The 15675-nt window shown below is 44.6% G+C and overlaps 1 protein-coding gene across 2 annotated transcripts in view; it reads left to right on the forward strand.

The window, feature by feature from the left end:
• Positions 1 to 15675, forward strand: part of rab3c (RAB3C, member RAS oncogene family) — a 208358-nt gene that overhangs the window by 185637 nt on the left and 7046 nt on the right. For both annotated transcript variants that reach the window (XM_067986345.1, XM_067986335.1), the window contains exon 4: positions 7396 to 7520. In XM_067986345.1, the coding sequence (XP_067842446.1) occupies positions 7396 to 7520 (125 nt within the window). The remainder of the gene's footprint in view (positions 1 to 7395; positions 7521 to 15675) is intronic.

Here is a 15675-nt window from a genome sequence, read left to right on the forward strand (position 1 = left end):
CTAATTGTCTAACTCAGCCTTGAATCTATTCAATGACTCAGCCTCCACAACCTTTTGGGGTAAAGAATTCCAAAGATTCACGACCCTCTGGGAGAAGAAATTCCTCCTCATTTCCGTCTTAAACAGGCGACCCCTTATTCTGAGACTATGCCCCCTAGTTTTAGATTCCCCCATGAGGGGTAACATCCTCTCAGCATCTACCCTATCGAGTCCCCTCAGAATCTTATATGTTTCAAAAAGACCTCCTCATTCTTCTAAACTCCAATGAGCAAAGACCCAACCTGTTCAATCTTTCCTCATAAGACAACCCTTCCATACCCGGAATCAACTTAGTGAACCTTCTGTGAACTGCCTCCAAAGCAAGTATAATCTTCCTTAAATAAGGGCACCAGAACTGTATGCAGCACTATAGTTGTAGCATGATTTCCCTGCTTTTATACTCCATCCCCCTAGAAATAAAGGCCATTATTCCGTTTGCCTTCTGGATTACCTGCTGCACCTTTGCATTTCATGTACAAGGACACCCAGATCCCTCTGTACTGCAGCATTTTGTGGTATTTCTCCATGCAAATAATATTTTGCTTTTTTATTTTTCCTCCCAAAGTGGATGACTTCACATTTTTCCACATTATATTCCATCCGCCAAATTTTTGCCCATTCGCTTAACCTGTCAGTATCCCTTTGCAGACACTTTGGGCTCGATTTTAGCACCCGCTATCGGGTGCGTTCTCGGCGGGGGGGCCCCAAAAATCGCGAAATCCAGGAGCGGGACTGGATCGCGCCTCGATCCCGCCCACTTCCGGGTTCCCCGCTGACGCGCCAGCGTGCGCGTGCAGCCCCCGCTGGTGGGAATCCCGCAGGCAATTAAAGCCAGCGGGATCCCACTTGACAATATTTAGTTTGGTATTTCAGGTCATTAACTGACCTGATTAAGGGACTGTGTGTGATTTTTGATCAACATGGGACTGTTTCCCACACTGGGGGAAACACTCCCAGCTCGAACGGACGTGTTGCAGCTGTCAGCCTAAGGCAGCTGCAAAGGTCCATTTGACAGGTGGTGGGGGGGAGACCCTCACCCATTGCAGGATGCCACTCTGTCACTTGGGACAAAGTTTGGCCTCCACCACCCTCCTCCTGACGGTCAAAGTCAACAACCTGCACACTTACCCCGGGGTCCGGAGACATGTACCTACCTTGCGGACCCCCTCAGATGTACATCTTGCGGATGGGGGCCACCGTAGCTGCAGTCATGGCCTCCTCGGAGGGCGAACGGTATCACCAGCCTCACCAGCCTCGCCATCCACGCCGTCCACCTCTGACACGTGGAGCTCCACAACAGAGTGCTGTGACACATCCACCTGTACAGCAGGAGGGAGGGCTACCGCAGAGAGAGATGCGTCGCAGAGGGCACTACCCTCGCCACAGGTTCCACAGACTGAGGCTCAGCCTCCTGGACCTCTCTGAGCAGCAGTGCACACGGAGGCTCAGAGTCACTCGACATGTAGCCGTGGACATCTGCAGCCTCTTTCATGCCGAGCTGCTCCTGGCTGGCCCGTGCACCATCTTCCTACCTGTCGCTGTCAAAGTCACCACTGCCCTCCCGAACTTCTGCTCCACATCCTTCCAGGGTGCAACCGGGGACATCGCCGATGTCTCTCAGTCGTCTGCGCAGAAGAGCCCTGCAAATACACCTACACCCACTCTGCAGTGACACAATGGGTGGCATCAGTGGTGGGTCCTCATAGTGATACCCAGGAGCGGGCATTATTGCACAAACCGAACAGGATTCGTGAAGACATGGCAGTAGTGGTGCCAATATAATGTGTGATGTGAGTTGTTCTGAAATTCAATATAAGTAACAACCATGACAAACCCTCAAACACCCTTGTGCATCCCCTTCATGCTCACGACACGTTTGCCTTACGCTGCCTACTGCACATATGTGATGCATGCCTTGTGGCTGCAGCACGGGTGGTGGCAGGTTGAGTGAGGCTGGCCGTGAGAGAGATGCACAAGAGGGTGAGTATGGGATAGAGCCATGAGATTGTATGAGGATTGGGTTGCGTGGTAGTGGTGGGGTGAGTACTGGCGAGGTGAGTAAGTGCAGGTAAGATGAGGATGGGGTTTGAGTGGGTATGAGGGGTGATGTGACAGAGTAGTGTTGGCAGTGCTGAAGGAGATGTGGGGTGGGGGCAGTGATGTGGCAGACGGAGTGTAGGGGAAAGACTACATGTACTCACTTTGGCTGACCTACTGAGGTCATTGGACCGCCTCCTGCACTGTGTGCAGGTGGGCAATATGTTGGTGGCGCAGGTGACCCCCTCTGCCACCTCGAGCCAGGCCTTCCTGGTGGCGGAGGTGGGCCGCTTCCTCCCGCCCGCCGGGTGGAAGATCTCTGTCCTCCCCCTCCTCCTCACCCCATGTATTGATACCTGGGGTGAGGCATCATTAAACTGGGAGCAGCTTTCCCCCTGGGCTGCTCCATGCAGTCATCTTTGCTATTGGTTGCAGCATCTGTCAGTGGAGGACTGCCCCTTTAAATAGAGCGCCTCCAGCTGACAGATCTTACTGTGCATGCGCAGCCCGCCCGACGCGTAGATCAGCAGCGGGGAACCCGGAGGAGCAGGTAAGTGAATCCAATTAGTGGGTTGCCTGCTACGATCGCGCGGGAAACCCACTAATTTCACCGGGCGCGTTACCCACGCGCCCGCTTGCCCATCCGCCGAGAACCCGCATCCCTGCTAAAATCGGGCCCTTTGTTTCCTCCTCGCAACTTGCTTTTCCACCTATCTTCAGCAACTGTGGTCTTGGTCTTGTTACTGTTCAATGTTACTCGAAGATATAAGGGGAATTTTTTCAATGGGCAACCTCTTGGTGCAAGTGCTTTTATGCTTTCATCAAACCATAGTCCACTAGAAAATTTTCCCTATCCCTTGAAATCATCTTCTGAAAAATTCCATTTTCTTCAGCTTTGATTTTCTTGCCCCTTAATCTTACCTGGAACTCTTCTTGTAGACCCAAAGTTTGGGAGCAAGTGTGAAGTGGAATTTCACTGGGGTCTGTTCCGGGATTTGCTCTACTACAACAATATGCCTCAACCCTAACCTCACAAGAGCAATCACACTTACCATACCAGTGTGACATTTTCCATTTCCTGCACACTAAAAGTTAAATTCAGTATTAACTTTGTAATGACTAAAAGTGGATTGTGGATCTGTACTCACCATTCCATATGCAATGTATTCCTAGTTTGGTGGTGTTGTCAAATTGGTCAGTGAGGGGCTTACCAATAGAGAAGGATAAATTAAGTGTCAAGTCTCTGCTGGATCAGTCATGTGGATCTTAGAATGATTAGCTGAACAGCGGCATTGTAGGGTTGTGGAAGCAGATTTGCCTGTCTTCTTGATTGTGGAAGGGTGGAGAAAAGCATAAAGAGGAAAAACAATAAGGGTGAAGAAAAAAGAGAAAAGCTTAGAAACACAGTTGAAAGATTAATGGTATGTGTAAAAATACTGCCATAAAAATATGGTGGAGTCGGGATATTTCCTCTATGCACTGCCTGGTGTGCACAAGCCAGGTGTTTCCAATATAAGGTAGATTTCTTGTCCATTCATCTCACTTAATTACCTCTAGCTACAGACGGAGACTACCTGAAAAGATTCTTCCACGCAGAAAATAGACGGTTTCACTTTTAAATTATACTGTGCAAATATTAGTGTAAGAACATTTGATACAATCTTATAAAATTCCTGCATCTGCCTTTTCAATGGGAACTTTCTGTTAAACAGCAAACAAGGAAATTTCATACAGATGTGTTAGGTCATACGTTAACATTCACAGCATAATTTTTAGGTGAAACTCTTTATTTCCTTGTTGGAAGAGTCTCTTCAGGTGATCTGTTAGTCTGTAACTATTGAGGTAATTTCAAGGCTCTTGATACTAATTCTCTGTCACAGTCTGACAAAAGTTATATGAAAAAGTAGGTCACCAGATCTATGATTACTGAGCAGCTTTTTGTCCTCTGAAAGGTCACATTAGCACTATAAAAATAATCGATCTTTCAAGATTGTGTGCTGCTTCATCACTTTGTATCTGAAATCATTTACAGAAAGGGCACAGTAAAGTATATCAATAGTTTATACTCAATATTTTATTAAGGGAAATATTCCATGATGTTACTTAGCAACTGTATCCCATGGTCCTTTCTGATGGAAAATTAAACAATAGAAGTACTGTGGGGATATAGAATCAAATATTAAATGGATTTGTTTGGTTGGAAAGGATTTAGAGGATTGTAGGAGGTTTTAAATTTGTGACTTAAAAGGTACAAAATTTTATGAAGTGTGTTTTATTATGCATAAGATGAAATATCATACAGATCTTTCACTGAACCAGAGTAGGGCCTCTTAAGGATCAACAAGGTCATCTATGTGCAGAACCACAAGAGATGGGTGAGATCCTGAATGAATATTTCACATCGGTATTTACGGTTGAGAAAGGCATGGATGTTAGGGAACTTGGGGAAATAAATAGTGATGTCTTGAGGAGTGTACATATTACAGAGAGGGAGGTGCTGGAAGTCTTAACGCGCATCAAGGTAGATAAATCTCCGGGACCTGATGAAATGTATCCCAGGACGTTATGGGAGGTTAGGGAGGAAATTGCGGGTCCCCTAGCAGAGATATTTGAATCATCCACCGCTACAGGTGAGGTGCCTGAAGATTGGAGGGTAGCAAATGTTGTGCCTTTGTTTAAGAAGGGCGGCAGGGAAAAGCCTGGGAACTACAGACCAGTGAGCCTGACATCTGTAGTGGGTAAGTTGTTAGAGGGTATTCTGAGGGACAGAATCTACAGGCATTTGGAGAGGCAGGGACTAATTAGGAACAGTCAGCATGGTTTTGTGAGAGGAAAATCATGTCTCACGAATTTGATTGAGTTTTTTGAAGGGGTAACCAAGAAGATAGATGAGGGCTGTGCAGTAGACGTGGTCTACATGGACTTCAGCAAAGCATTTGACAAGGTACCGCATGGTAGGTTGTTACATAAGGTTAAATCTCATGGGATCCAAGATGAGGTAGCCAATTGGATACAAAATTGGCTTGACGACAGAAGACAGAGGGTGGTTGTCGAGGGTTGTTTTTCAAACTGGATGCCTGTGTCCAGCGGTGTGCCTCAGGGATCGGTGCTGGGTCCGCTGTTATTTGTTATTTATATTAATGATTTGGATGAGAATTTAGGAGGCATGGTTAGTAAGTTTGCAGATGACACCAAGATTGGTGGCATTGTGGACAGTGAAGAAGGTTATCTAGGATTGCAACGGGATCTTGATAAATTGGGCCAGTGGGCCGATGAATGGCAGATGGAGTTTAATTTAGATAAATGTGAGGTGATGCATTTTGGTAGATCGAATCGGGCCAGGACCTACTCCGTTAATGGTAGGGCGTTGGGGAGAGTTATAGAACAAAGAGATCTAGGAGTACAGATTCATAGCTCCTTGAAAGTGGAGTCACAGGTGGATAGGGTGGTGAAGAAGGCATTCAGCATGCTTGGTTTCATTGGTCAGAACATTGAATGCAGGAGTTGGGATGTCTTGTTGAAGTTGTACAGGGCATTGGTGAGGCCACACTTGGAGTACTGTGTACAGTTCTGGTCACCCTATTATAGAAAGGATATTATTAAACTAGAAAGAGTGCAGAAAAGATTTACTAGGATGCTACCGGGACTTGATGGTTTGACTTACAGGGAGAGGTTAGACAGACTGGGACTTTATTCCCTGGAGAGTAGGAGGTTAAGGGGTGATCTTATAGAAGTCTATAAAATAATGAGGGGCATAGATAAGGTCGATAGTCAAAATCTTTTCCCAAAGGTAGGGGAGTCTATAACGAGGGGGCACAGATTTAAGGTGAGAGGGGAGAGATACAAAAGGATCCAGAGGGGCAATTTTTTCACTCAAAGGGTGGTGAGTGTCTGGAACGAGCTGCCAGAGGCAGTAGTAGAGGCGGGTACAATTTTGTCTTTTAAAAAGCATTTGGACAGTTACATGGGGAAGATGGGTATCGAGGGATATGGGCCAAGTGCAGGCAATTGGGACTAGCTTAGTGGTATAAACTGGGCGACATGGACATGTTGGGCCGAAGGGCCTGTTTCCATGTTGTAACTTCTATGATTCTATGATTCTATGATTCTATGATTACAAGGCATGCATTTTGCCCCGTTCCTTCTCCTTGTCATGCATTCTAACCCTTCCTACTCCAAACTAGGTCCAGTGAGGAACCCACCTGACAGGTTCCACAGCTACTTATCGCCCTGCTCCCAGTGTTACAGGCATTCTCCTTGAAATGATTTGTAAGTCACCAGGTCTTAGAAAATACTTTAGAATTATGTGGGACTGGAGTTATGGAAAAAGAAAGCAAGAGCCAAATTCTATTCTGAAAGTTTTATTAACCAGAAATCCATCAATGTCCCAGAATTTGTTGTAGCAGGGCAACGAATGGCATCCACTGTTAGTTAGACTTGCCCTTGCCCATTTAATCTCGATGATATTTTGCGCTGCAAGTTGCTGAAAGTGCGAACTGATAATGTCGCAGGGAGGGAAACCGGGCATCTGGGATCTGAGTGAACAGGACAAGCAACTGTGTATCTCCTTAACCAATCAGATTGAAGGATTGTGAAATTAACAGTGCAGACTGAGAAGGAAATGTAAATTAAAATGGGTGAATTCAATGTCAAATCAGACACAGAAAGAGCAATAAGGGGAGGGAAAGAACGATTGGATTAAGAGAGAGAGAAAAAAGGGACAGAAAGAAAAAGTTTAAAAAAAGATCATTTTAATTTAAATGTTTTTTTAAAAAATCTCCAACAACAATTAAAACCTGAAGAAATGAGACTCCATGCTTGTAATAGTTAATTTTCAGTACCAGAGAGGTTGACTGGCAGTAATTAACAATTATCACATTGTTAACTTGAAATTACTTGACTTAACTTTCTGTGGTGAGTTTAGTTCATATCTACCACGCAAATGCAGAAACTCCACTCTGTTCAATGCATTTCAATGATGAGACAGATAGTGAGATGCTGTTTTCGATTAGCTAAGGGTGGAGCGGCACATCTCGGACGGCAACTTTTGGGTTTCTGAGTTTAACCATGCATCTCCCCTCGCCTAAAATTGCTGTAGCATTTGCGCATAAATAACGGCGAGCACCATTAGCCTCACCGTTATTTTGACAGCAAATTGTGGGCCAATATAAATATAGCCCATCTTTCTAAAAGTGTTAGATTTGTAACAAGTAGCTATTGAGAAGCATTATGATTTGCACAATATCGATACTTTTGTTAAAATAATAATAACATACCTCTCAGTCATGTATTTCTAAGTATTCTCCAATTTCCTCTTAGGTCAACCCAAATCAAGACATATTCCTGGGACAATGCTCAGGTTATACTGGTCGGCAACAAATGTGACATGGAAGATGAAAGGATAGTTTCTGTGGAGAGAGGAAAGCAGCTAGCAGACCAACTTGGTATGTTTGACCAGTGTGAATTGTCTTATTTAGCACTAACTTTGGCTTGTCCTTAATGCATTTTGTTAATAACATATTGTTACAAATTCAGGTCTACTGTAGAGACTTTCTCTGTTCGGTAGCATTAATCGTCACTGTAAGTGATCTGATCATCTTACATTTATCGAAGTTGATTCTCAGTGCGGTATATCTGCTTGTATGATAGTTTATCTTCTAGTGACCTGAACTGGACATTCATGTCTTTCGCATGTATGCTGCTTCAATCCTTCTGAAAGTGGACTGAGCAAACACTTGATGAGATGAGGCCAGAATTGTTAAGGTGCTTGAATTCACAATAAAGTTACCATATTTAATTTAATCCATGCAATTTATCATGTGATAGAAAATAAAGAACTTGCCATGATAGCACACATCGTGACTCACCTTGCTTAACTTAAGTTTTTTTCTAACTATTTTCCACCATTTCTAACCTCTTTGCCTTAGAAAAATCTCTCACAGCTTTCCTTTAAACAAACCTGACTGCCCTCACTGTTTCATAAAAGTTTTTCTGTCAGCCTGTGTCCCCGTTTCTATCTTTTTATCTCCCTGTGTTCACACAGACAGGGATCAATGGACTTCACAACACAATGGTGTGAGGTGTTCTTTTAATTATACAGAAAAACGAACAAACTCTTAGGCACCGATATTTGCGGGGATGGAGCGGGGGAGCAGGGTTGTGGGGGGATGCCCGGAAATCCCGGGAACGCGGAGGTTCTGCCAAATTTATCAGCAGGACCTCATTATCGATTTTTTTTCCATTTCCCGCCCGGCAGCCGGCCACATAGACAGCTGGCCGGCTGCCAGACTGGAAAACCAGTGGTAGAATGTCGCAGCCAGGGACCATTGGGGACAGTGGAGGGAGTCGACAGCCAGCAATCAGGAGGGAGGGACTCAACGATCGGGGATTGTGGGGGGGGCGGGTTAGAGCCTGGCAATCGGGAGGGAGGGAGGCAAAGATTGGGGTTGGGGGGTGGGGTCAGAGCCCGGCAATCGGGAGAGAGGGAGGCAAAGTTCGAGGATTGGGGATGGGGGGGAGTCGGAGCCCGGCAATCGGGAGGGAGGGAGACAAAGATCGAGGATTGGGGGTGGGGGGGTGGTCGGAGCCTAGCAATCGGGAAGGAGGGAGGGAAAGATCGGGGTTTGGAGGGAGGGGTTAGCCGATCACAGCAGCGAAGAGAGGCCACAATTGGCAGAAGAGTTGTATGAGGGGCCGGGGGGAGTACTCCTGGCTGCTGGTCGGGTTTCCCGAGCTGTGGGAAACCCGACCAGCAGCCGTTAAATTTAAATCAGGCGCCCAACTGCACTTTGGGAGCCTGATTTAAATATTATAATAAAGTGTCCTGCCTCTCGAGTGCGGGACACAGGCACGTCTCGATATCCACCGCCGTACAAATGGCGGCAGGCCTGCATGTGGTGGGTTGAGGTCGTGTTTTGCGATTTTTAATTTTCCCTCTCCCCACCGTCGTGGGGGTGATTAGTATTGTTTAGTCGCTGGGGGAAACAGTCTTCCATTTAGCATATTAACCTTTTATCTGGGTGCCTTTAAAGATAAGCTTGAACACCCTGCTTAAAAAACTATTAAAAGTAACAAATAAAACAAGAAAATGCTGGAAATATTCAGCAAGTCAGGCAGCATCTGTGGAGAAAGAAACAGAGTTAACATTTCAGGTCGAAAACCTTGCATTAGAACCGTTCTGGCCTGAAATGTTAACTCTGTTTCTTTATCTACAGATGCTGCCTGACTTGCTGAGCTTTTCCAGCATTTTCAGTTTTTATTTCAGATTTCCAGCATCCACAGTATTTTGCTATTAAAAGTAACTCTTCTTTAAAATCCTTAGTGGAAAATGGACAAAAAAAAAGCTTGAAATGTTGATAATCTAACTATACCAAGTATTAGCTAACCCAGCAGTACACTGCAGGAAGTGACCATACAACTTTCTATTCTCTTGTTGCCTGGTGCTATATTGTGGTGGTTGTTCTGTCACAGCACCATTACCTTTCTAACGGGGTTGCTCTTCCTATGCCTTTTAGGTTACTGCTAACCAGAACTCTGAATCAGAAAACAATGCAGAACTGATATGAAATTTAATTTAAAGGCTCTGAAACCCTAAGGCCCATAACCATCAAGATTGCTCTGGTGCTCTCCAGCTGATCATGCGGGGTTAGTGGGAGGATACCTAATTTCCATGGGGCAACCGGGCACTTGAGCCATTGCAGACATTGCTCTGACACCTGCCTGGCCCATGCAGCTGGAAAACGCAGCACCATCTTGCTACTGGGGATGGAATGCCCACACACACCCAGACACCGGCCATGTTACCTTCAGCCCTGTGTAAGGGGTACGACCAAAAATATTGATTAAAAATTTCAAACTTCAGTAGACTAGGATTAGTCCCCCTGTGGGCCACACTTATGCCCACCTGGAAGTCGGTATGCCTCATCCCACTGGGCATACCGACCTCCGGTATTATATCGGGTCCCATATGGGCCAAAAGAGCAGGAACGCCCTAGACGACATTTGCCTTGTACATCACGGTGCATGGTCCGCACTCTTAAAGGCAGGCCTGAAAAACCCAAAAATGGTGGAGAGCTGGTGCAACCGGGTCCCTGCCATTTTCCAGTGGCTTTTGCTGGTCCCTCACCGGATTTATAGTGGGAGTCCAGCATAACCCTTAAGGAAATTCAGGGCCAATAACTAACACAGCCTTAAGGATAGCCCAGAAATTCTGCTCTTTCAAGTGTCAGAATTTAGGCATTGTGGTAGCAATGGGGCAAGAATTTGGGGCCGAGCCCTTCACCGCCGGGTTTCTGCCTCTTAACTAATGAAACGATAAATTCCAATGGGGGTGAGGTGGGAGATATTCTGCCCCCCACCCCAACATCAGTTTGAAGGCATTATGGAGTGGGGATCCTGGAAATCCCGCAAGATACACGGGCAATGTAACCAGTAGTGGGCCCCACAATGCCAGATTCAAATGGCGTTCAATTACCATTAGAATTAGGAGTCCAGTGCAAAGAGGAATTTGGTACCACTTTAATTCTTTGGCCCATTTTGAATCCCATCTCAGTGGCAGAGAGCCCTCTGACATCACATCATTTCCATTTGTGGGTGCCCCCATAGTGCCACCCCTGGCACAGACAGCCTTCCCTAATATGGCAATGATCCCGTCCCCTGGATTTGAGATGGGGTCATGCCAGGGACAAAGCACCATGCAACCACACTGCTGTCAGCGCAATGGTGCCACCAGAATTTCAGTGCTCATTTGCTTAAATTAGTCCTATCTTCCAAAAGGTTCAAAAATTCTAAATTAAATAAAGCTAAGTTTGGTATCGAGAGCCTTAGAGTCATTAAGATAAATAAGCTTCACTGTGTTTATCATTTATCATTTGGAACTAAAGTCCATCTCTATGACAAATCATGTAATAAATAATCAATATCTTCTTACTAAATGCTATGCTGAGCATATCTGGAAAACACTAGTGTAAAATTAAATGAAAATCTTGAACTGACAAATTTTTGGGGAATTTCAATCACCATAAAGATTAAGGACGAAATCCCGGACATGCCATTGTGCTAGTGGAAGTGCAGTGCAGCGGGACTTGCACCTGCTGCTTTGCTCTGCTGTTGATCCCATTGGAAATCACAGGGTCAGCTAAAAAGAGGTGGACGGGCAATGCAAATCAAGTCTGGTGTGCCACAGTTATGCCAGAGGATGGGATGTGGGAATACGTGGGCAGATGGGAGAACTGTGTGGAAGGCTCCATGATTTGAAGGCAGACCTGCGGGAGTTTGGGTGGCGGGGGTGGGGGGTGGGGTTGCGTGCAGAGACCTAGTGCAGCAGAATATAAAACCTCCTTCTGCTTTAAGGGATAATGGCAGCACTGAAGGAAGCAGGCAAACTGGGAGAGAAGGATAGCAACCAGATTAAGGAGAAGAACAGCAAACATTTTTGAATCAAACCTGGATGTTCTGCTGACTGAAATGCAGAGCGGGAGGGGCACTCCTTTTGGAGTCGTGGCAGGAAATCCCAGAAATCTGTGATAAACATTTTGTGGCGGGAGGTGGCTGTGGCAGTGAGTTCTACCTCTTTGCCCGCTAGGAGTCCTCAGGAAGAAGTTCAATGACCTAACTAGGGCAGCCAAGGTAAGCTTATTCTTTCCCATGAACCTTCGGTGCAGTTTCTATTTGTGACACTGCATCATACTTTACCCTTACTTTCCCTCAAGGGCTGTAATATGCACCACTGATCCCTGCTCCCATCACCATATGCAACCTGCAAGTGCACCTTCCCTCACAGTGTGCATGCATGATAAGCTATCCCTAATTCACCACACCTGTGCTTTCGTGCTTGCTGCTCTTGTCATTCCCTTAAGTGTCTAACTCTTCTAACAAGATATTTTTCTAGTCTTCAGTGCTATACTTACATCTTCTCTTTTCTTTTCACTTTCAGGAGAAGGTGGCCCATAACACTTACAAATCTTGAGCTACAGGTGGTCGTCCACCCACTATACAAGGCCTCTCATCCTACCTGAGGAAGAAATATTGGAGCTCTAGGGTGGCATATTGCTGATGCTGTTGGGGACAGAGAAGTAGGAGGGCAGGTAGCAGCTATTGGTTTGTCTGGACCGTGAACAGCTTCCCCGTCTCATGTCTCAGGAGCGAAGACACGGTTACAAGAAACCTCATTGTGCTCCTTCAAGTATTACACAGAACACTTCAAGTTAGCTGCCTAATATTCTAACCTATTTTTCCTTTCTTCTAGATGAAGCACAGCAAGATGCTGCTGAGGAGGAGGAGGGAGAAAGACAGCAAGACCCTTCAACCTCTGCATTCTCACCCACCACATCATTCAGCCTTTCTCTCACTGACTCACACTATCTGGTTTATTTGAAATTCCCAGAAAAGTTCTTCTGGTAAATAAAGAGTTTTGTAAATAATTGGACAGATCCTGATTGTCAAATCCAATTGTAGCCACAACAGTCCAAGAGTCAGAGTCTACTGTCCTGGGCCGTACATCCTCTGAAACATTAAATTCTCCCCTCCCCAGTGCTAACACCTGGGAGGATCTAGCTACTGCCACTGAGGTTTGGTCACTAAGTGATATGGAGCACAAGGGCATGCGGAGGAATCAGGAGTGAAAGTGGAGTCCAACATTGCTGAGAAGAGACTCAGTAGACATCAGCCCCTGCCTGAAGAACCTGCTGGTTGTTCATGTGAGCTCTCCAGTCAGCACCCTCAGGTGACTGCTTGTGTAGGTGGAAGGGGACAGAACCAGACTGCCGATGCACCAGCAATGGCAACGCAGCTTTCAGAAGGCCCAAGATCAGGCTGTGTCAGTCTCAAGAGGTTCATGTTTCCAGAGTGGTAGCCTACTTCCTCTGGGAATCCTGGCCTCAGGTAGCACTAGACAACTAGAATAGGCTTAAGGACAGCACACAGGCTCACCAAAGGGAAGCCCAGTGTTCAGAAGAAAGACATTATGTAAAATGTTGGCGCACATTAAAAATCTGTTGTGATATAATGTCTTATGATGATAATTGTGCCTGTCCATAGGCAAATTTTAGAACGATGAGGAATGAGCTAACTGAGGGAGGTGGAAACTGGCACAGGACTATAGTTCAGAAATGGATGGAGAATAAGTATATACAATTAAAAATAAATTACTTCAAGTCTCAAGATGCCATTAATAAATAAATAGATAAGAAACAATATGAGATCGAAGACGTTATAATAAAAATGAAAAATAAAAGAATACGTGAAAATATAGAGGTGAAGAAAAGGATAAGGAAAGCAAGAAGGATGTATGAGGAGAGAATCTCAAATAATATTAAAGAAAACAGTAAAGTATTCTACAAATATTAGTAAAAAGAGAATTGTTAAATTTAAGGTTGGATCTGGAAGGAGAGGATAGTGAGTTAGTAGAAGATAAACATAAATTGGTGGGGAAACTTAACAAGTACTTCACATCAATACTTACAAAAGAGAAGGATATGGGGAAGGAGGTACATCCTGAATTCATTACAAGCAAGATAAGAGATATAATAAATAAAAGTAAAGTATTAGAGAAATCAGTTAAACTAAAGGAGGACAAGGTGCTGGAACCTGTAAGGATCTAAGGATCCTGAGAAAAATGGGAAAGAAATAGCAGAAGTCCTATAAAATGATATTTTAGGGTTCTATTGTGAGTGATTGAGTGCAGTTATGCCCTGAAGGACTGGAGTGGTCAATGTAATACCCATTTTCAACAAGGGAAGCAGAGATAATCCAGGCCAGTTAGTTTAACATCTGTGGTAAGGAAAAAATTGAACTCTTAAGATGAAATTACTAAATATCTAGATGAAGACATAATAACAATTAGAAGCAGCCAATATGCAATTCAGAAAGGAAGATCATGTTTGACTAACCTGATGAGTTCTTTGAGGAGGTGACAGATACGGCGGATCAGGGAAATGCAGTGAATATAGTGTACGTGGACTTTCAGAAAGCCTTTCATGAAGTACCATATAGAAAACCATATTGGAGAAGATTAGAGGGTATGGAATTAGGGGGAAGGATAGAAAATTGGTTAGAAGGGAGGAAGCAGAGTAGGAGTTAAGGGCAATTTCTCAGAATGGTTACAGGTGGGTAGTGGTGTTCCACACGGTTATGTTCTGGGACTGCTGCTGTTCATTGTGTACATCAATGATTTGGATCTAGGGATAGAGGGAGTGGTGTCCAAATTTGTAAACAATACTAAAATAGGAGGTATAGTAATAATTCTGAGGACCAAAGCAAGCTACATGGGGATATTGATAAGATGGTGAACTAAGCAAAAAAGTTCATGGAATTGAATGTCAATATATATGAGGTGGTACTATTTGGTAAAAATAACAGTAATAATTATACTTTGAATGAGGGGAAGGTTGGGTGCTGTGGAAGAGCAGCAGGATTTGTGGGTTCAGGTTCAGAAGACATTAACAGCAGCTCCCGAAGTGGATAAAAAAACTAATACAATTCTGGGTGTTATTGCAAGAGGTCTCTTTCAAAAGAATTGCATTGTTACATTGGCTAATCTCCAGTCCAATGGCATAATTTGCATGTTTATAGAAGCTATCATAGTATCATATCATAGTAGGTACAGCACATGAGGATGCCATTCTGCCCACCATGCTTGTGCCAGCTCATTGAAAGAGCTAGCCAATTACTTCCATTCCCCAGCTCTCTCCCCATAGCCCTCTAAGTTTTTTCCCTTCAAGTATTTATCTAATTCCCTTTTGAAAGTTACTATTGAATCTGCTTCCACCACCCTTTCAGGCGGTGCATTCCAGATCATTACAACTCGCTGCGTAAAAAAAATGTTTCCTCATGTCGCCTCTGGCTCTTTTGCCGATCACCTTAAATCTGTGTCCTCTGGTTACCGACCCTTCTGCCACTGGAAACAGTTTCTCCTTATTTACTCTATCAAAACCGTTCATGATTTTGAACACCTCTATCAAATCTCCCCTTAACCTTCTCTGTTCTAAGAAGAACAATCCCAGCTTCTCCAGTCTCTCCACATAACTGAAGTCCCTCATCCTTGGTACCATTCCAATAAATCTCTTCTACATTCCCTCTAAGATCTTGACATCCTTCCTAAAGTGTGGTGCCCAGAATTGGACACAATACTCCAGCTGAGGCCTAACTAGTGTTTTATAAAGGTTTAGCATAACTTCCCTGCTTTTGTACTCTATGCCTGTATTTAAAAAGCCAAGGATCCCGCACGCCTTCTTAACTTGTCCTGCCACCTTCAAAGACTTGTGTATGTATAACTCCAGGTTTCTCTGTTCCTGCACCCCCTTTAAAATTGTACCATTTAGTCCAGATCTTTAATATATATCAAGAAGAGCAGTGGTCCTAATACTGACCCTTGGGGAACATCACTGTATACTTCCCTCCAGTCTGAAAAACAACCGTTCACCACTACTCTCTGCTTTCTGTCCCTTAGCCAATTTTGTATCCACGCTGCTACTGCCCCTTTAACCCCATGGGCTTTAATTTTGCTAACAAGCCTATTATGTGGTACTTTATCAAATGCCTTTTGGAAGTCCATATACACAACATCAACCACACTACCCTCATCAACCCTCTCCATTACTT

This window comes from Heptranchias perlo, chromosome 1, assembly GCF_035084215.1.
Source record: "Heptranchias perlo isolate sHepPer1 chromosome 1, sHepPer1.hap1, whole genome shotgun sequence".
NCBI lineage: Eukaryota > Metazoa > Chordata > Chondrichthyes > Hexanchiformes > Hexanchidae > Heptranchias > Heptranchias perlo.